This window comes from Mastigoproctus giganteus, chromosome 4, assembly GCF_048544385.1.
Source record: "Mastigoproctus giganteus isolate SK-2022 chromosome 4, ASM4854438v1, whole genome shotgun sequence".
In the NCBI taxonomy this organism is placed as follows: domain Eukaryota; kingdom Metazoa; phylum Arthropoda; class Arachnida; order Uropygi; family Thelyphonidae; genus Mastigoproctus; species Mastigoproctus giganteus.
The window spans coordinates 83088282-83109294 of NC_143578.1; the positions used below are offsets into that span (position 1 = coordinate 83088282).

General features: G+C 36.7%; 1 protein-coding gene across 2 annotated transcripts in view; it reads left to right on the plus strand.

Annotated features, from left to right (window-relative positions):
- LOC150086876 (formylglycine-generating enzyme) overlaps positions 1-21013 on the plus strand; it is a 237852-nt gene that overhangs the window by 83579 nt on the left and 133260 nt on the right. For both annotated transcript variants that reach the window (XM_090371641.1, XM_090371640.1), the window contains exon 4: positions 9716-9838. In XM_090371641.1, coding sequence (XP_090227767.1) covers positions 9716-9838 — 123 coding nt within the window. The remainder of the gene's footprint in view (positions 1-9715; positions 9839-21013) is intronic.

The following is a 21013-nucleotide window of genomic DNA, read 5'->3' on the forward strand; positions in this document are numbered from 1 at the left end:
CCATTGTAGTCGCCTTTAAGAAAGCAATAACCATTCCCTTTACCCTTAATGGTAGTTACCTCCTTGAGTAAATCCCACTTCAGCACACTGTTATCACTGCCACCCAGTGGTTATCTGCAGATTCTTAATGCATGAAGAATCACTACTGATAATCAAATCAAGAGTATTGCTCCCTCTAGTCGCCTCCCGAACATTCTGATTTAGAAAACAATCATCCAATAAATCCACAAAAGTCTTGCTAGTGTGTGAGTGACCAACCCACCAATTCCAGTCAATATCTGGGAAATTAAAATCCCCCATTATAAGACTGATTTACTGGCCCACTGTATTTCCCTGTACAGTTTCTTATTATACTCATCAGAGTCATTAGGCCTATAGCACACTCCTACTCTCAATTTTGATCTTCCAATGCTTATGTCACACCAAACTGACCCAACTGCACTATCAAGCGATGTCAACTGGCTTCACTTCCTTGGATTTTATGTGTTTCTTAACTAATAGCATAACCCCTCCTCCCTTCCTATCCTGTCTATCGTTTCTGTAGATGTTGTACTCCCCAAATTCCAGTTCTGCATTACTTATATCTGTGTGACACCACGTCTCTGATATCCCAATAATATCCACCTTTGATACTTTGAGCAATATCTCAAATTCATCAAATTTATTTACCAAACTCCTAGCATTGGTGTACACGCAAGTATACATGCACCTGTTCCTATTCTTAGCTACCCTAACACAACCCATGTGTTTACTTGTACACCAATGACTTCCAGCAGTCTCTGAAATATCCTGTATCTTATTTTCCAGGCTGCTGCTCATTCCAATAGAAGAAGTGCAAGAATCACTTTCACCTCTGCCAGTGGCTACTGTTAATCTATTAGTCCTTGTATCCCCCCCAATCTAGCAGTTTTCCGACCCACCTAACACTGCCTTGATAGCATCAGCAAACATTCTTGCACCCTTTCTATTTAAGTGTATCCCATCCCTGTAGAAGCAGTCTCTCCTGTTAACAAGTACAGACCAGGCTGAAAAAGTTTTGGGTTAGTAAGTGAAAATATGCTAAAAAAGAACTCCTAAATTCATCATTTTAAGAGTTCTTTTTGACATTTGAGAATTTTTAATTATTGAGAATTTATTTTATAATCATACAAAAAAAATAATTTCTTATGAATATTATGAAGTGAATGTATTATGCATTTGTGAATATTAAGGGTGAAAAGTTATCTTCTGTCTAACCAGCAATGAAATGACTGATAGAATGTCACCTCACCTTTCACAGTCTCATAGCATGTGGATTTCATTATACACTTTCATGTTATTTGCATAAGTGAGAAGAGCCATTAAGGTCAGAATTGTAAAGATATATCGTGGAAAATATCAAAGAAAGTAGAACCAGGAAGACACTCTTGGGTGGGAGGGAAGGACAACCCCCTTCAGATAGAGAAAGAAAATCTGATTCTCCTCATATGAACAAAAGTGACTCTATCAGAATTATTAAACTCTTGTTTAATAAGCTTCTTCTTCAGAGAAGTAGAACACCAGTTAGTTTAACTTCTGTTCCGGTTAAAATAATGGAGTAGCTAGTTAAAGATGCATTGCAGGATCATCTAGACAAGACTGCAGCAATAATTCAGACACAGCATGGGTTTGTTAAGGGAAAGTCTTGTCTGACAAATTTGATAGGATATTATGATGTGGTTACAAAGGAACTGGATGCAAAAAATAATTTTGATATCATATATTTGGATTTCAGGAAAGCTTTTGATACTGTTGTGCATGGAAGACTATTGTACAAATTGGAGCAGAATGGTATTAAGGGTAAGTTGCTACAATGAATAAAAGGATGGTTAAGTGGGAGAAGACAGAGGGTGGTAATCAATGGGTGCTGCTCTTCGTGGACTAATGTTATTTGTTGAGTCCCACAGGGTTCGGTGTTGGGTCCACTGTTTTGTATATTTATCAATGATATTGATGAAGGTATATAAGGCTTAATGTCGAAGTTTGCAGATGATACAAAGGTTGGCAGGGTTGTTAATGACAGTAATGGCAGTGTGCTACTGCAACAGGATCTAGATAATTTGGGCAGATGGGCTAAGAAGTGCCAACTGAAGTTTAACCTTGACAAATGCAAAGTACTGCATATGGGTAGAAGTAACCCCAGAGAAACGTACCAACTGTGTGGTACTACACTTAAGGTGGTAGAAAATGAAAAAGACCTGGGAGTAATTGTGCAGTCAGATATGAAGTTTTTTGAGCAATGCAGACAGGCTGCCAGGGCAGGTCATGGGGTTTTGTCAATGATATATAGGAATTTTGCTAGCAGGGAAAAGGAGGTGATTATCCCTCTGTATAAGGCAATGGTCAGGCCACGCCTTGAGTACTGCGTACAGGTCTGGGGGCCTCATTTTAGGAAGGATGTAGATTTACTTGAGCGTGTACAGAGAAGGGCAACAAGATTGGTGAGGGGAATGAAGGGATCCTCTTACCAAGAGAGAGGCTTAAGTTCTGCAAATTGCATTGGCTGGAGACTAGGCACCTGCGCAGTGATCTGATTGAGGTATATAAGGCCTTGAATGGGTTGAGCACGCTGAATTCTGATGGGATCCTTCCACTTGTTCAGATTACGAACCTAAGGGGGCATAAATTTAATTAAGTAAAGACAGATGTAGAATAGATGTGCGGAAATTTGCCTTTAGCCAGCGGGTGGTTAATTGCTGGAACAAACTTCCATCTGTCGTTGTGGAAGTTGATAGGTTGAATAAATTTAAGGAGGAACTGGACAGGCATTTGAAGAGAGTGGTGTGATTTTTTTTTTTTTTTTTTTTTTGTTGGCTGATGCTGCATAAGCTCATACATTTGCTTTCTTGCATCACATGCCACTACTACTACTACCATAGAGGGAAAAGTTGTTTGATGTTTATTTTTTCATTCAGAAAAAATAAGGAGATTGGGATTAAAATTTTTTAAGGAGATTGGGATCATTGCAGTAAAAAAGTCTTTCTATTTGATTAGATTAATCTTATTAAAGATAGGTTTTGCAATCAGCTCTGATGAAATTTAGCCTGTTAACTATATTAATTTTATTACTGAAAGGATTGTCCTCCATAATTAAATTAGCTTTACTTTTGAGGGTCAAACTCAAAGTGATACACTGAGAATTGAAAATGCAGTATTATAGTGCAACATGTGTATTACTATTGGTAAATGATAAGTGCCAGAAATGAGAACATATTGCGAAAGAGTCTGAAAGAAGAAATCCTCCTAAGCTAGGCTCATGGAGAGAATCACGGACTGGGGTCCTCATCCAATGTCCACTCTTCACTTTCTTGTTGTATAATTCAGTGGTGCTTAATTTTTATGCTGAAGGGTTGCACTGGGGTTTTTTCTGAGATTCTGCAGTACATAAATAAAGACTGTTTATACTGTTTTGTTCTGTAACAGCTAATGAAGATGCACTATGTTGTTTATTGGAAAGATAACTGCAGGATTTAAGCTAATAAGAAAATATTTTTTAAAAGTTATATTTAATTATGAATATCAATAAAAGAAAAAAGAGCATTTACTATTTGAACTTCTAGAAATGATTGCAAAGTACACTATATCACAGCTGTATCAAAACGTTGGGATGCATCATTACATCTGACCAGCCTTGAAGCTGACTGATGCTGTGCAAAGCTATAGTTCCATATTTTGCCTCTAGGATGTCTCATTTGACTAGTGATAAATTTTAAAATTCTCTTTCTGGCTGGGTATACTTTTTTTTTTTTTTTCTTTTCATTTATTGTATTGGGTAGTCCTTGCCCAATCTTTGGCAACCCTGCAATGTACAAGGGATGAACATTTAATTTGCGGACTGGTGCAAGACCTTATTTTAATTGTCATCATCTGAATCTTCTGTGGATTTCTCCTTCTTGAAATACTCTTCCCTTGAACTTTACACACTTTTGCCTGTATTGTACCCATATGTTAAATGCTTCTTGCAAACCATTTTTCTAAAGACTGCAAAGTGTTTCCATTGCTGCTCATTGTGTCAGATTCATTGCCTTTCAGAGCTTTCTTCAGATGTGGAAACAAGAGGAAATCACACGGAGCTAAGTCCAGTGAATAAGGGGGGGATGTGGAAAAACCTCAGCACCTATGGCAGTGATCACTGCCTGTGCAGTATCCATATGGGGCTTGGCATTGTCTTGATGGAGAAACTACTTCACATGAGGAAAGTTCGGTCACACCAGAATATGGCTGTCCTACCAAGACACAAGACACTCATTACCATAACTTCATTCATCTCTTTAACTGTTTACAAAGCATTTAAGTCCAGTCTGACACAATAATGAATTACATATCCCTGTTCAATCTTTATTCCAACATGATACTTGCTTTAAAATGATTGTCAGTGACACATTAATAAAAAAAAAAACTCTCTTTACGTAACACCTGCTCGACAAGTACTAGTATGCACACACAGAGTTGGCTCAGTAGCGATCAGGGAGAGCTCCTGTAGTGGCAGTTATGGAAAGTTTTTGGGGTAAGCATAAAATCTTGCACTAGTCCGCTAATTAAATGATCGTCCCTCGTGCTACAAAATCATAAACATAAAAGCCAGTAAAAAAAAAAAAGAAGATATACGAACCTGTTATTTTAAGAATTTGTAATTGTAATATAATAACATCCACTACTGAAGAACTGAAGCAGCAGTATGAACTGACAGGCAATCCACTGAACACATGATCCATTGTGAAGCACCATGAGCTGCTAGTTGAGAGTAAAGGAAGCAGTAGAGGGTACCATTAATTCCTAAGGAAGAACATTATATCGTGTGGTTAATTTTCTAAAATTAATTAAAGCTATGTGGGGCTGCAAAGGCCTCCGTAGCCGAGTGGTCAGGAGCAGGAGTGCAGTAGCACACGCTCCTTGAGTAAACCAGAGTTCAAGCCCCTGACTGCTAAATACGGTCGATCTGCCAACCTGCACTGGACCAGTGTGGCAGATTATGGTCCATTTCCCTCAACATGAATTGTTGAGGAGGCTTCCATCCTGCAGTGGGTTGATAATGGCTGCAGTTTTCAGTTTATGTGGGGCTGCATTATGAACTTGCAAAGATGAACAGGTCAAAATTTTAAATTGCATAGACAGTTGTGCTCCCGTATCTTCTGATTCAGTTACTCATGGTTAACCACTGAAAAAAAACGGAAAAACTTAACACGTACTACTCGCATGTCCAATATGATGCTTCCCTTTATTTTTTACAATGTCATGTATGGTTTGGTCACCAACATTATAATGGTTCTTTAGAGATTTAACTGATGCACCGTTTTCAAACCTTTGAATAATTTCAAGTTTTTGTTTAATTTCGAAGCACAATTCTTGTGTTTGTCCATCATTTTCACAATTTCTAAACAAAAAAAAAAAAAAAAAATTCCGACATCCCTGACATAAATAATGAAACAAAATTTGTCCTTTTGAGGTGTGACAGAACGCAACAATCGATGCGACGCACTAAATCAAATTAAACATTTGGTCTCTTTTTTGTTTATTTTATTTATTTTTTTTGTTTTGAGCAGTAGGTGTGAAGACAGCGGGGGTTGCAAGATAATAGGTATGCTAATCTCCCAATGACGACTTATAACGCCGGTTCTTGTTGCTTATTTACGACTTGCAAAATATCTGTTTATACCTATTCTAGTTATTACTTGAATTTTATGATTTCTTTTTTTGTTTTTTTTTTTTTAATTTGGAGTCTTGAAGTGTTCTGGTTAATCCAATCCGAGTAAATTGAGAGTCTGCTGTACTTTATTATTACCATATTTAATGTTGGTAATGTCTTACTGTGTGTTTAATTTATCAGTTAAACTTTATTATACGCATGTAGGTACGAGAAAATCAAGTTATATATATGGGGTCAGCAGGTGTTAGCTTATATCTGCGGTTTCAGCCTTCCATGGTAGGTCTTGGAATGTATCCCCCACGGATACGGGGGGTCTTACTGTACTGCTGTATGGTGAACTGCCAAAAAAGAGCATCACTGGAACACATATGTTCCAGTGATCTACTCTGCGTATGTTACTGTTGGTAACATATGCAGAGTAGACTAGTAAGAAACGTAGCAAAGACTTCTTTATTTATGTAGACACTAGAAAGAAGGTAAGAGATCCCATTGATCTGCTAGACATGAATGGTATAACTGCTGATGATCCAACTTAGATTTCCAACAAACTGAATAGATATTTTGCATCCATGTTCACACTTGAAGAATTTATTAGGGATGCAGATGACAAAAGTAAATCAGATTACAGAGAGCTAAATGATTTTGTTATAGCTAAAGGGAAAGTGGAAGAGAAGTTGCTGAGGTTAAATGTGAATATGGCATCTGGGGTGGTTGGGATATATCCAATTATATCAAAAGAGGCAGAAAAAGGGTTAAATAAGCAAACCTTTAGCCATAATTATGAGTGCATTCTTAGATTCAGTGGAGTTCTCTATGAACTGGAGATGTGCAAATGTATCCCAGTTTACAAAGGGGAATAAAAGTTGAAGAGTAATTGTAGACTTGTTAGCTTGATTTCTGTTCCAGGGAAAATAATGGAGTCACTGATTAAAGAAGTAATGCAGGAACATCTAGACAGGAATGGAGTTGTACTGCAATCTTAGCATGGGCTTGTTAAGGAACAATATTGTCTCACCAGTCTGATTAGATACTGTGGAGCATTCACAAAGGAACTGGATGCACAAAAATAATTTTTATATCATATACTCAGTTTTCAGTAAAGCTTGTGATACTTCCATATAAAAGGCTGCTGAACAAATTGTGGCATTAGGGACAACTTACTGCTATTGATAAAGGGATGATTGAGTGGGAAAAGACAGAGTAATTATCAGTGAGCATTGCTCTTCTTTGAAGAATGTTATTAGAGGAGTCTCCAGGGCACAGTGCTGGTCGCACTGTTGTTTTCAGTATTTATTAATGATATTGATGAAGACATATCAAAATGTCTAAGTTTGTGGTTGATATAAAGGTTGCCAGAGTGTTAATGACAGTAACCAGAGTATGCTTCTGCAACAATATCTTGAAAAATTAGGCAAATGGGCTGAAAAAGTTGCAAATGAGTTTTAACAGTGACAAATGCAATGTACTGCATATGAGTAGGAGTAATCCCAGAATAACATACCACTGAGTGTGGTATGTCATTCCCCATTACTTTGAGGGTGGTGCCAATTGTGTGGTAGGTTAGTTGGGATAGCAGAGAATGAAAACAACTCAAGGATAATGTAATTAGATGTGAAGTTCTCTGAGCAGTGCAGGCAGGCTGCTAGCTCATGGGATTTTTTCAGTGATATACAGGAATTTTTCTAGCAGGCATAAAGAAGAGATGATTGTCCTGTTGTATAAGATGATGTTTAGACCACATCTTGAGTACCGCATACAGATATGGACACTTTATTTTATAAGGATGTGGATTTGTTGAAATGGGTGCAGAAAAGAGCAACAGATTAGTGAGGGAAATAAAAGGATACTCTTACTAACAAAGACCTCAGTTTTGCAATTTGCTGTCTGGAAATTAGGCTCCTGCAAGGAGATCTGATTGAAGTGTTTAAGGCTTTGGATGGATTGAGTAAGCTAAATGGTGATGTCATCCTTATTCTTGCTTGGCCATCACACGTGAGGGGGCATAAATTTAAATTGAGGAAGGATGGCTGCAGGATAGATGTGTGGAAATTTGCTTTTGAGGTGAGTAGTTGATGGTTGTAAAAAACTTCCATTTGGTTTTGTGGAAGTGGTAGAATGAATAAATATAAGGAAGAACTATATAAATTATAACTTGTCTCATTCTAATAATGATTAGAATGGATGGACAGGTGATGCGTGAATTTTTTTTTTTTTTTTTTTTTGCTGTTGCTGTGTGAGATTGACTCTCTTTATCATTTACCATTGCTAATAGTAATACATGAAAGGGAAATAAACTTGAATGTTGAAATTAGAGAGGATTACCATAGGTAAAATCTATGGAAATATCTTTGAGAAGAAGGTTAGAGATATTATACTGTATTGTTGAAATGTAACTGGAGAAGAATAGCCATGCTTTAGGTTAAACAGGGAAAGCCAAGAATAAATATTTGTAAGAGAAAGAAAGTGTAGAAAAGTTATGGGAACATAAACTTGTATTTAGGATTTGTTAAAGTACTAGAAATCTGCTCTCTTAAATTTTAGAAGGAATAATGTTTTACAGGGAATAAAAAGTTTGTATAAAAATGACAAATTTGCAGTAAGGATTGAAAGAAGCATTGGAAAATGGTTTTATGATTAAACCATTTTCTGATGTAGAACAAGGCTCCATTTATTTTTATAATTTTCATGGAATATTTGATAAAAGAATGCAGGTTACTGATAAAGTATGGCATGGGAGATATAAAAATTGGATTATTATTATATGCAGATGATATTGTCTGTTAAATAGTCAAAATATCTTCAGGAATCTTTGCATAAATTGGCACCTCTGTAGCCAGGTGGGAAGGAGCAGCAGCAGTGCGTACCACACGCTTCTTGATTAGACCGGGGTTCGAGCCCGTCACCACCAAATACGGAAGATGCGGAAAGGTCAGGGAATGACCACCGCATATTCCCTAGCAATATGGCCTTAGTTGCTAATGCTCCTAAAAACCAAATAATGACAATAATTTGCATAAATTATTTATAAGTTGTAGAGAATTGAGCATGAAAATTAGTTATACAAAAGCAAAATAAGTTATGAAAGTTGAGAGAGAGAGACGCGGAAATTTATAGTGGAAATTATTTCAAATTTAAAATTTGAAACAATTTAGTAATTTTTTGCATATCTAGGAATAATGTTGAAAATTGAAGATTAGAGATGGAATTATATAGAATAAGTAAAGCAGATAGGGTAGGATAGAATGTTCATTTGGAGCAAAAGAGAAATCGGTCAAAAGACAAAATTAGCTATTTATAATGGTTTTAAGGCTATTTGGCATAAATATTAATATTGGTACAAAGAAGAATAAAACCCTCTTTGAATGAATTTAAACTTTATCTCCACAATACTAGGTAGAAGTTTATTCCATCAATTACCTCCCAGTCTCTGGCTGATGTCAGATTTTCCACCTCTAATCAGCAGCCATCCTTTTTCAATTTAAATTTATATCCCATTGTGGGCATGCTGCCTAATATTGATTAAAGATTCCATTAATGAAAACTGTAATAGCGTAGCCTAAAATATTATATAAGCAGGGTACACACAAGAGATACACAGTTTCCAGCATTGTTAAGTTGCACTGCCTAATGGCAAATTGTTAATGAAAAGTAAAAGTAAAGTTAGGCTTATTATTGCATAGATGTTTTAGTGTGAATAATTTTAATACTAAATATTAAAATTGTTCACTATTAAAATTGTATTAAAATCATTCATAGAGAATGGAATTAACAGAGAAAAGGGTAATCCATATTTTAAATTTCCTTGTCAAAGAACACCATGCCGCTTAATAAAAGAATGTGATGATATTCTTTTTTTTTTTCCCCTTGCTTTTTGCTATCAGAAATGAATTTTTCTTCACTTCTTAATTTATGTTAACTTTGATTAGATATATTTGGAACCTGTAGGGAGCACACAAATATTAATAGTATTCACCCCCCTAGACTACACAAAATTTGTAGTTTTAATAAAGAATTATTTTTTATTAAAAACTTCATCATATAACTTTTCAGGTTAGACCATCCTGTTTTGCATGTTTCATGGAATGATGCAGTATCCTATTGTGTATGGGCAAAGAAACGCCTACCCACAGAGGCTGAATGGGAGTATGCTTGTCGAGGTGGTTTGCACAACAGGTAGTTTGCACCTAGATAATAGTACAATTAGTTGGATACATGTGAATACCATGAAGATAAATCATTACTGATTTTAATATATTTTAATTACTGATTTTAATATACAGGGTGTCTCAAAAATACACGGCATAACTTCGGGAATGAGTTCCTCATATGTAGACAATAAAAATATTTTATATCAGCATTGTTCCGGAAATGCTTGGTTCCCGAGTTATTAACCGGAATGTCTTATCTCCCGCAGGTGATTTCCTTCATCATAAGGTACTGACAGAATCTGGTACTTAAATCAGGAGCAAGCGGATATGCACTTTATGTATGGTTTGGCGGACGGCAATACACTGGAGGCTCATCGTTTGTACCACGAAAGGTTCCCAGCACGAAGATGTCCAGACAGGAAAACGTTTGAAGGTATCCATTGCCGCCTTTGTGACCATGGGACGACCAGAACTACGACTCCTGAAGTAGAGGGGTGTACCAACTGCCTGGCCTCCACACTCAACTGATTTAAACTCACTAGATTTCTTCTTGTGGGGCCATGTAAAGTCATTGGTGTATTCGACTCTGGTAGCTGATGTGGAAACTCTCCGCAATCGAACTGTGGCAGGTTGTGAGACAAAACGAAACATGCCAGGAATTTGGCATCGTCTTCGTGAGTCCATGAGACGTCGATGTGAGGCCTGTATTCAGGCAGAAGGTGGACATTTTGAACAATTACTATAAGGTGATGTGAACAGTTAAGTGTCATAGACAAACCTTCAAAACTCGGAAATCAAGCATTTCCGGAACTATGTTGATATAAAATATTTTTATTGTGTACATATGAGGAACTCATTCCTGAAGTTATGCCGTGTATTTTTGAGACACTGTATTTGTGGCACTTTTTTTTTTCACTTTATTATTTCAGCTTTTCATTAAAGATTTTTAATATTATGTGATTAGAAGCATTCAAGTGCATATGAAGCAGATAAATATTTATTATGTATATCTGCTTATTTGCCTATAGGAAAAATAATTTTTTTTAATTAGTTGTGAGAGCTGTGCTGTCTCATTTCTGTGTTACACTAAAGTACTAAAATGATTGTTAATTATTAACATCCAGTTAATACAATAACAACACACACCTTTAAGAACATAATGAGCATTTAATAACTCCTGAAATAAATGTATCTAGATACTATTTTCCACGAACAAGTGGTCCAGCTGCAGGAACTGTGATGAGGCTGTGAGATGGCGATTGCCTTGTGGAAATCTGTTCGAGGATTGGGTTGAGAATTCTCTCATTGGTTGGAGATTGAGGATACTGATATAATTGAGTTGGAGTTTGAGAATACTGTGGATGTTGGGGTAATTGTAGTTTGTTATTTTATTGACTACCTTACTAGAAAACCTGTGTAGTTGGAACTGGAACACAGATTGACATATACTGTTTTTTTTTTTTTTTTTATTTTAAAGAGACTGTTTATTTCAACTGTTTATTTTAAAGAGAGAGGGGCATGCATATGATTCAATTAGCATTTAATGCTAATTGAACTTTTATGTATTTATACACGTGACATGTTTTTGTGAAGTTTCATTTGAGGTCACAAGGCTAGGAGTGGATTGCAGGATCTGAAGAACCAGTGTGGCCTTTTTCTATGTTGCTTTTGTTTGCATCCCATTTTTTTTTTTTCCCTAATAGTATTTTATGGGAAAATGATATAGTTATGAATATACTGATTGTAATATATTTTTGGCACTTTTTTTCACTTTCATATATCAGGTTTTCATTAAAGATTTTTAATAGTACGTGATTGAAACTTAACAAAGTATATCATAATGTATAATTTGATACTGTCTCATATGTATTTTCCCTAATAGTATTTTATGGGAAAACAATGTAGTTTATGTTAGATGCTACAACAGATATTTCTTTTTGTGTGTGTGTGGGGGGGGGGGGGAAATCCTGCGTCTGTTTGAAATTTTAGGCTAGTTTCATGATGTTGTCACTGACATCTGATGTGAATGGGATGACTAGGTGTTCCTGAGAGGGACATCTCTGAAAATTGCATGCAGTGATGATTTTCAATAACACTACATCCTTTATTATTATTGAGATGTGTGGAACAATAATATTTATGTATTATCTGTTTAATTAAATAAATACTAAGCGATAAAGTTTGTAGCATTATATTTGGAATAATTTGTAAATTATACACATTTCTTATTTCTTTAATGTTTACATAAATTTGTTACATTATTCTTAAGTCAGCATACATTTGCCAATTGTATGCTCAATATGATGGAAGTTGACATAAAGTCAGCTTCTCTTTGAAGTCATCCTCAAGCAAGAAATGTGCATAATTTCCAAATTATTCCAAACATAATGCTACAAACTGTATTATTTAGTATTTATTTAATTATTAATTATCAGTATTCCTTTTAATCAGTTGCTGATTAAAACTGTAACTGACAAATATAGGAAAATTTAGTCAGAATTAATTTTACTTTTTCTTGGGTTTTACATGCTATTGCATGGCATTTAAGTAAATTATGCTGTGCAGACATAATAAAAAAACCACATGAGCTAAGTACTATGATCAAAGTAGTCGGTATCCCTTAAACAACTAATTAACAAACCCTTTGATACAACCTCTTTTGCTGTATCTGTGGTTAGTTAGCGTGTAAATTCTGCACATCCTTTTTTTTTGTTTTAATTTTTTTTTTTTAGTTTAACAAATGTGTAATTTGTAGTAAAGGAATAGTTTAAAGTATCTAATTTTCAAGATTTGTTTATTTTTGTAATTATCTAAATATTTAGAATATTACACTAAATATTACACTGTACCGGGTATCAACCAAATAAAAACTTGATTTTTATTGTTTAACTTTATTTCAGGTTTTTATATATATATATATATATATATATGCAAAGTAATTATTTAAATTGTCGATTATATGGGATATAAATGGTTATGGAAAAAAAAAACTTCCAATTTAAAGCACATCTGGCAATAACAAACATCCTATTAATAAGTACAGTATACCCTTAATTTTACAGATTAATAGGATGTTTGTTATTGCCAGATGTGCTTTAAATTGGAAGTTTTTTTTTTTTCCATAACCATTTATATCCCATATAATCGACAATTTAAATAATTACTTTGCATATATATATATATAAACCTGAAATAAAGTTAAACAATAAAAATCAAGTTTTTATTTGGTTGATACCCGGTACAGTGGACCCCTGCTTTACGATATTAATTTGTTCTAGAGACACCATTGTATTATGAAATTATCATAATGTGAACCCAATAACACATTGTTTTTTGGTAATTCGTTCCAAGACCTTGGAAGTTGAAATTTTTGCTATATAACTAAGCTATTTCTAAAAGGTAATTTTTATAATGGAAATTGTACATATTCATTAAAAATTTAATTGATTAAGTTAAAGCTCAACACAAAAAATCACTTCAACTAAAGGATGCAAAAACAGAACATGCAGCAAACATGTTTACAAACACTGCTATTGGCTGAGAGGAAGGACCGTGTGGTCTGGTCGGAGACAGTGGTAAGCCCATCCCATTGTAAAAGGGAAATAAGTAGGCACTGGTTAACATGATCACTGGTTAGTGGAATCAGCTGCTTTAATTTAAAAAAAAAACAGTTCAAATCATTAAAATGCACTACACTTTCATTGTTATCATATGTTTAGTTTTAACAATCAATTTTGAAAGCCTTTGTAATATTTTTCTAAAGCATATTTCTGGAAGTCACTACCATAAAACAAGAAAAACAATTTGCAGTTTCCAGTTTATTGGCCTTTTCTGTTAGTGAAATCTATTATAAATGGGTAGTAAACTCGATCTTATTGCATTTGCGTTAATACAGTTAGCTGGAATTCTGTCGGTTTTTACATTATTATAGTGAACTGTGTTTAACCTTCATCTTCAATCATAAAAAACCATAAATAAATTTTCAGAATCTATTCTTCATTCCTATTTTTTTAAGCTTCATAAACTTGCTACTCCATATTTCACTTGCACGTTTCGTGTTAGTTGCAATTTGTGCGTGCTGTGTTCTTTGTTATTGATTGCTTATCTTTTTTACTGTTTTAAATTTTACCGTCCCCCCCTCCAAATGTCAGTGAACAGAAATATCAACTAGTTAGTAAGTACATATACAGTACATATTAATTAAGCTATGTACATAAGCATAAATTTATTTTTATTTTGCTAACCTGTGGAAATATTCTTCTGACTTTCACATTATTTAATTATGTTAATTAGTAATGTAGTCAAGTGTAAATTTGTGATCTTTACTCTTATAGCCTATGGATAATATTCCTCTTATTTTCACTTATTAGAATCGCCATTCAGGAGAATTAAAATTCAATTTGCAAACGTGATTACAATGACTGGCACTTACCACATATTGTATAGTGAATGATATTTTATTATGGAGAGTCCATCATAAAGTGATTTGATCATATAGTGAACCAATCATAAAGTGGGGGTCCACTGTATATAGAAATTACCATGGCCATATACAGTGGTGGACAAAAAAACTGCATCACCTTAAAAAAAGTAACGTTTGTAGTGAAACGTATAAGGTATTGTTTGATTACAGACTTTTTTTGTCGCAAAGCACAGGTATTGTGTCAGATAATGCTTCTATTGCATCAGACAGTAATTGCAAGATATTGCATCAGCCATTTCTATAAATACAGCATTGGAAGGGTATACACGCTCATTAGTATCCTGTTTTGTGGAGGTGTAAGCATGGCCCCATATGTTCAGTTGACATCAAGAAAAAAAAGTGTAGCTGTTGCTCTGTCCCAGGAAGGGCTTTCTATGTGTGCTATTGCCGATAAAATTGGCTGCCACCAGTCAACAGTATCCTGGGTGTTGAAATGAAATGAAAGTGTGAAACCGGTGATGTGAAAAGAAGACCTGGATCAGGCTGTAAGAGAGTGACTATGCCTTCCCAAGATCGATATTTGAAATGGCTATGCCTTCATAATTGCCATGCTAGTGCTCCTGATCTAAAACTGGACTTTGAAATGGCCTCTGGTGATGAAACAAGTGTATGAACTATCCAAAGACGGCTTTTGGAATGTAGTCTGCATGCCTCTCGGCCCAAGGAAGCTGCCTTTGTTGACAAACAAATGAGGAAGAAGCGACTTGCTTAGGCTAAAACGCATGTTTCATGGACAAAAGAGCATTGGGACACCGTCATCTTTTCTGACGAACAGAAATTCAATCTGCATGGCTTGGATGGGAAGTGTTATGTCAGAAGATGAAAATCGGATCGGAGGCATACCATCCTGACTGCATAACACCGACTGTAAAAGTTCCCTGCCAGTCAGAGGATGCATAACAAGCAAAGGGGTGGGTCGAATTAAGTTTATTAACAGAACAGTGAATGCAGAAACCTACACTGCTATCTTGGAGTAGTGCCTGAAACCTGTTCTTAGGGATCACCACACGTGATCCCTAATAACATGGCATCAAAAACTGCATTTTTCAGCAGGACTCAACACCTTGAATTTTGTCACACAGCAAAATTGGTAAGTTTTATGCTATGCATGTTTTATGGACTAATATGCATGTTTCATGGACAAAAGAGCAATTGGACACTGTCATCTTTTCTGACGAATTGAAATTCAACCTGAATGGCTCAGATGGGAAGCGATATGTCAGAAAACGAAAATAGGAGGCATACCATCCTGACTGCATAACACCGACTGTAAAGTTCCCCGCTGGTCAGATGGTCTGGAGATACATAACATGCAAAGGGGTGGGGCAAATTAAGTTTATTAACAGAATGGTGAATGAAGAAATCTACACTGCTATCTTGGAGGAGTGCCTGAAACCTGCTATTAGGGATCACCACACAGACATCCCAAACTGCATTTTTCAACGCAGTAAAATTGGTAAGTTTATGCTATTTAGATTTAATGATGAGTTTGTCTTCTTGTCTCACAAGGCTTAAAACCTACTTACACCAATGTTTTCCCTCGTTTTTCTCCCTTAAGGTGCAGTCATACCTCAGAAATGCTGGCATTACAATGTTGCACTATCCCCAGCAACAGTCTAGGTTTGAACCCTATTGAAAATTGCTGGTACATAATGTCGTCTAAAATTGCTCAGAAGAAGCCAACAAGGAAGTTTCAGCTGCAGGAGAGCATTGTAAGGGTCTGGTACCATGAAATTGGGCAACTGTATAGCTGGTAGTTGATTAACTCTATGCCAGATTGTTGCTGTAATTGCTCTATGCCAGAAGGCTGTAATTGCAGCTTGAGGAGGAACAACAAAATATTGAGGACTTATTTTGCTGAATTACAGTACATAATACTATTACGTTAACTTGTCATTTCAGTTTGTACATGTAAATGCAATAAAATGTATGTTTGTTTGTCATGATTGCCATTTGCATGATTTCTTATATATCCATTAATTATGCATTTTACCCTTTGGGAAGATATTAATGGCAATCAGGTGTATCACGGGGAGTCTTTTTATTGGATTTCATTCACAGATATATATATATACGCCGATGAGCCAAAACATTATGACCACCTACCTAATATGATGTTGGTCCTCTACGTGCAGCCAAAACAGCTCGCACCTGGCAAGATATGGATGCTACAAGATTTCTAAATGTGTCTTGTGGTATCTGGTACCAACACGTAACCAGCAGACCCTTTATCTCCTGTAAGGGCCGTGGTTGAGACGCCACAGATCGGAATTGCTGTTCCAACACAAACCACAGATGCTCGATGGGATTGATGTCTGAGGAATTTGGAGGCCAGGGCAATACCTGGAAGTCTTCCTCATGTTCTGCGAACCAGTCTCGAAAGATCTGGGCTGTGTGGCATGGTGCATTATCCTGCTGAAAGACGGCACCGCCAGAGGGGAAGACCATTGCCATGAAAGGTTGTACCTGGTCAGCAACAATGTTTAGGTAGGTGGTAGACGTCAGAGTTCCCGGCACATGGATGACTGGACCCAGGGTATCCCAGCAGGTAAAAAAAAAAAAAAAAAAAAAATCATAACATCACCCAAAGCATGACACTGCTGCCACTGGCTTGTTTTCGTCTCACGGTGCACCCAGGCATCACTTCCCCCAGGTAAACGACGCATACGTACCCAGCCATCCACATGGTGCAACAGGAAACATGGTTCATCGGACCAGATGACCTTCTTCCAATCACTCAAGGTCCAGTTTCGATGCTTGCATGTCCATTGTAGGCGCTGTCGCAGGTGAACCGTGGTTAGCATGGACACTCAGAGTGGCCTGTGGCTATGCAGCCACATTTTCAGCAGGGTTCGATATACTGTGTGTTGTGATGCATTACTCCTGTCACCAGCATTCCAATTACTGGCGGGTTGCGCCACAGTCACCCTTCTGTTGCCATGTACCATCTGGGAGAGCTTTCACTCACCTCGAGCATTGATGAACCATGGTCGTCCAACATCTCATCGGCAGTTCGTGGACCACTTTTGGTAGGTACTAACCATGGCTGACTGTGAGCACTCCACCGGCCATGACGTTTCATATATGCTCTGACCCAGTCGTCTGCCCATTCCAATTTGGCCTTTGGCAAACTCACTTAAGTCCGTTGCCTTTCTCATCTGAAGAACAAGGGTAAAACTAATTAATGGAGCTCAGTAACAGGTGTTTTTTATACCATGTCCCAACCCATGCACGTGACGTAGTTCACATGCAGTTGCTTTGATTTGCATAACGACTTGCTGATCATAATGTTTTGGCTCATTGGTGTATATCCCATCTAACAAATGCATTTCAAACATTTCTGCACTCACAATGCAGTGCAAAACACATTATTTGCAAAATTCACAAGTGGTGCAGTTTTTTTGTCCGCCACTGTAGTAGTGCCTAGAAAAACTTTAGAGAATCAGAGTTAAGAAGCCAAAGTTGAGATGATGGCGAATTTTTTGAGTTAGATGTCTTAAAAATGTATTAAGCTTACTTAGCTTTGCATTTTGAAACATCTGATTTTAACACATTTGGTTTTTCGTGCTATGTTCCTTACAGATGTATGAAAGAGATGCAGCAGTGCTTAACTTCTCTAATAGTTTTAATTTCTGCACAACACTTCAATGGGTGTGCTTTCTCTTTTTATCAGTTTTCTTAGGGGACACTAAGTGATACACTGTAAGTGAGGTTATAATAAAGAAACATGATAAAGATAAGCACTTAATGATATAATAGTGAGCATATCCATAAACAGACTGAGAGACTTGCTGGCAGCTGTCACGACTCATTAGTTCTCAGTTTTGCCTATCTCATGAACACATTCAGAGCATACTCTGGTGCTAGTCAAAATTTTTTTTTGGCTGTTAAATCAAGGTCCACAGAATTGATGGTTTGTTGTATTTTTTTGTGCGCTTCTCTGTATAATTAATATATTGTAGTAAGGAGCAGTCTTTACACCTTCAAAGTTTCGAGTTAAATGTGAAATAAACAAATATTATTATTATTATTATTATTAGTCATAGGGTGCAAGGAAGCCTGAGGCTTATGCTGGACCAGCCAAAAAAAAAAATAATAAGTTACTTTGAGAGAGAGATTACGTGCATTCAAAATAATTCAGCACCTCCGTAGCCAGGTGGGCAGGAGCAGCAGTGCGTAGCACGCGCTTCTTGATTAGACCGGGGTTCAAGCCCGTTACCACCAAATACGGAGGATGCGGAAAGGTCATTCCCAGGTCAGGGAATGACCACTGCATATCTGCGGAGCAATATGGCCTTAGTTGCTAATGCTCCTAAAACCAAATAACAAACAAACAATAATTTTATGTAATTAATACATCTATATGTGTGTCTTCTGTTTTTAACATTATTTTCTTCTGGCCTCATAGTCAGTTCTGTGAAATGTGATGCATTTTTAATTCTTCCATTTAAAATGCATTCCTATTTATATCCCCCCCCTTTTTTTTTTCTTTTTTTTTTTTTTTGTGCCAAGAAGGAATAAACCTGGATATAACTCACCTTCCTCTTGATTTTTGGTAGTAGTAGTAGTAGTGGCACATGATGCAAGAAAGCAAGTGTAGGAGCTTATGCAGCATCAGCCAAAAAAAAAAAAAAAAATCACACCATTCCCTCCAAATGCCTGTCCAGTTCCTCCTTAAATTTATTTAACCTATCAACTTCCACAACGACAGATGGAAGTTTGTTCCAGCAATTAACCACCCGCTGGCTAAAGGCAAATTTCCGCACATCTATTCTACATCTGTCCTTTCTTAATTTGAACTTATGTCCCCGTAGGTTCGTAATCTGAACAAGTGGAAGGATCTCATCAGAATTCAGCGTGCTCAACCCATTCAAGGCCTTATAGACCTCAATCAGATCACCGCGCAGGTGCCTAGTCTCCAGCCACTGCAATTTGCAGAACTTAAGCCTCTCTTGGTAAGAGAATTCCTTCATTCCCCTCACCAATCGTGTTGCTCTTCTCTGTACACGCTCAAGCAAATCTACATCCTTCCTAAAATGAGGCCTCCAGACCTGTACGCAGTACTCAAGGCGTGGCCTGACCATTGCCTCATACAGAGGGACAATCACCTCCTTTTCCCTGCTAGCAAAATTCCTATATATCATTGACAAAACCCCATGACCTGCCCTAGCCGCCTGTCTGCATTGCTCAGAAAACTTCATATCTGACTGCACAATTACTCCCAGGTCTTTTTCATTTTCTACCACCTTAAGTGTAGTACCACACAGTTGGTACGTTTCTCTGGGGTTACTTCTACCCATATGCAGTACTTTGCATTTGTGAAGGTTGAACTTCAGTTGCCACTTCTTAGCCCATCTGCCCAAATTATCTAGATCCTGTTGCAGTAGCACACTGCCATTACTGTCATTAACAACCCTGCCAACCTTTGTGTCATCTGCAAACTTCGACATTAAGCCTGATATACCTTCATCAATATCATTGATAAATACACAAAACAACAGTGGACCCAACACCGAACCCTGTGGGACTCCACTAATAACATTAGTGGAGTCCCACATGGTTTTGGTAAAGGGATGATAGAGACTAAATATTAGGAATTGTTTATTGTGCAGTTTGTTTACTTCAGAGAAATCATTCCCTTTGCAAGGGACATTTATTTATTTCATATTAATTTGAAGCTTTAGAGGTAGAAACGTTGCACTTTGCAACTCACTGTGTAGTATTTATTGTTGCATTTTTTACTCACTCTTCAGCTTTTGTTTTTTTATTATTCAATATTTTTCATCTGCTTACCTTGTTGGTATAGTAATCAATGTCTTTTTGTGTCTCCTACAAAGAATATTATCTTGCAGGAATATGTGAACAAAAATATTTTAAATTTAATTCTTAGACATAACAGGGTGGAATTTGCTCGTTGCTGCAATTGAGAGATTTTTGAAACCTAAATTGCACAGCAAATTTGACTTTTGGAATGAATCAAATATTGCTTATACATTAAGTTGTATAGATGCAATACATTTCTGAATTATGTATTGAATTATGACAACCTAACTAATACCATGTTCGGCCACCATTCACATGAATAACAGCCACTATTTACCTAGGCATTGACTCCACTAGATGTCTGATGATGTCTATAGGAATCTGCAGCCATGTTGCCTGCAAAGCTTTCCACAGTGTCAGAATAGATGATGGTTGTATGTACATATGCCTCACTTCCTGTTCTAAAACTCCTTTTAATAACATCCCACAACTCCACAATAAAACCAGATTAAGGCTGGTGAAATTGGAGGCCAGCCAAGATGGATAATATCTTTATTGTGTTCCTCAAACCACTTGTGCATGGTGCAGGCTCAATGATATAGCACATTGTTTTGGAAGATCCATTTCTGTCTGTCTGGAAAAAAAATGCAACATGGGGGTACACATTGTCTCCTAAGAGCTACTGGTAGACTTTACCAGTGAAATGTTGGTCCATATGCACCAGGTGAACCTAGTTCTTGCCAGCAAAACATGCAATTATTGCCACTTGCCTGGATATATTGGGCACCATGCATGTTGCATCTGTCGACTTGTGTTGCTTTCTCCACACACACACACACACACACAGGCCTGCTGCACCAGGTATTTTGACTCATCTGACCAGCACACCTGTTTCCTTTTTTTTTTTTTTTTTTTTTTATTATACTAAGTAGTCCCAGCCAATTTTTGTGGCAA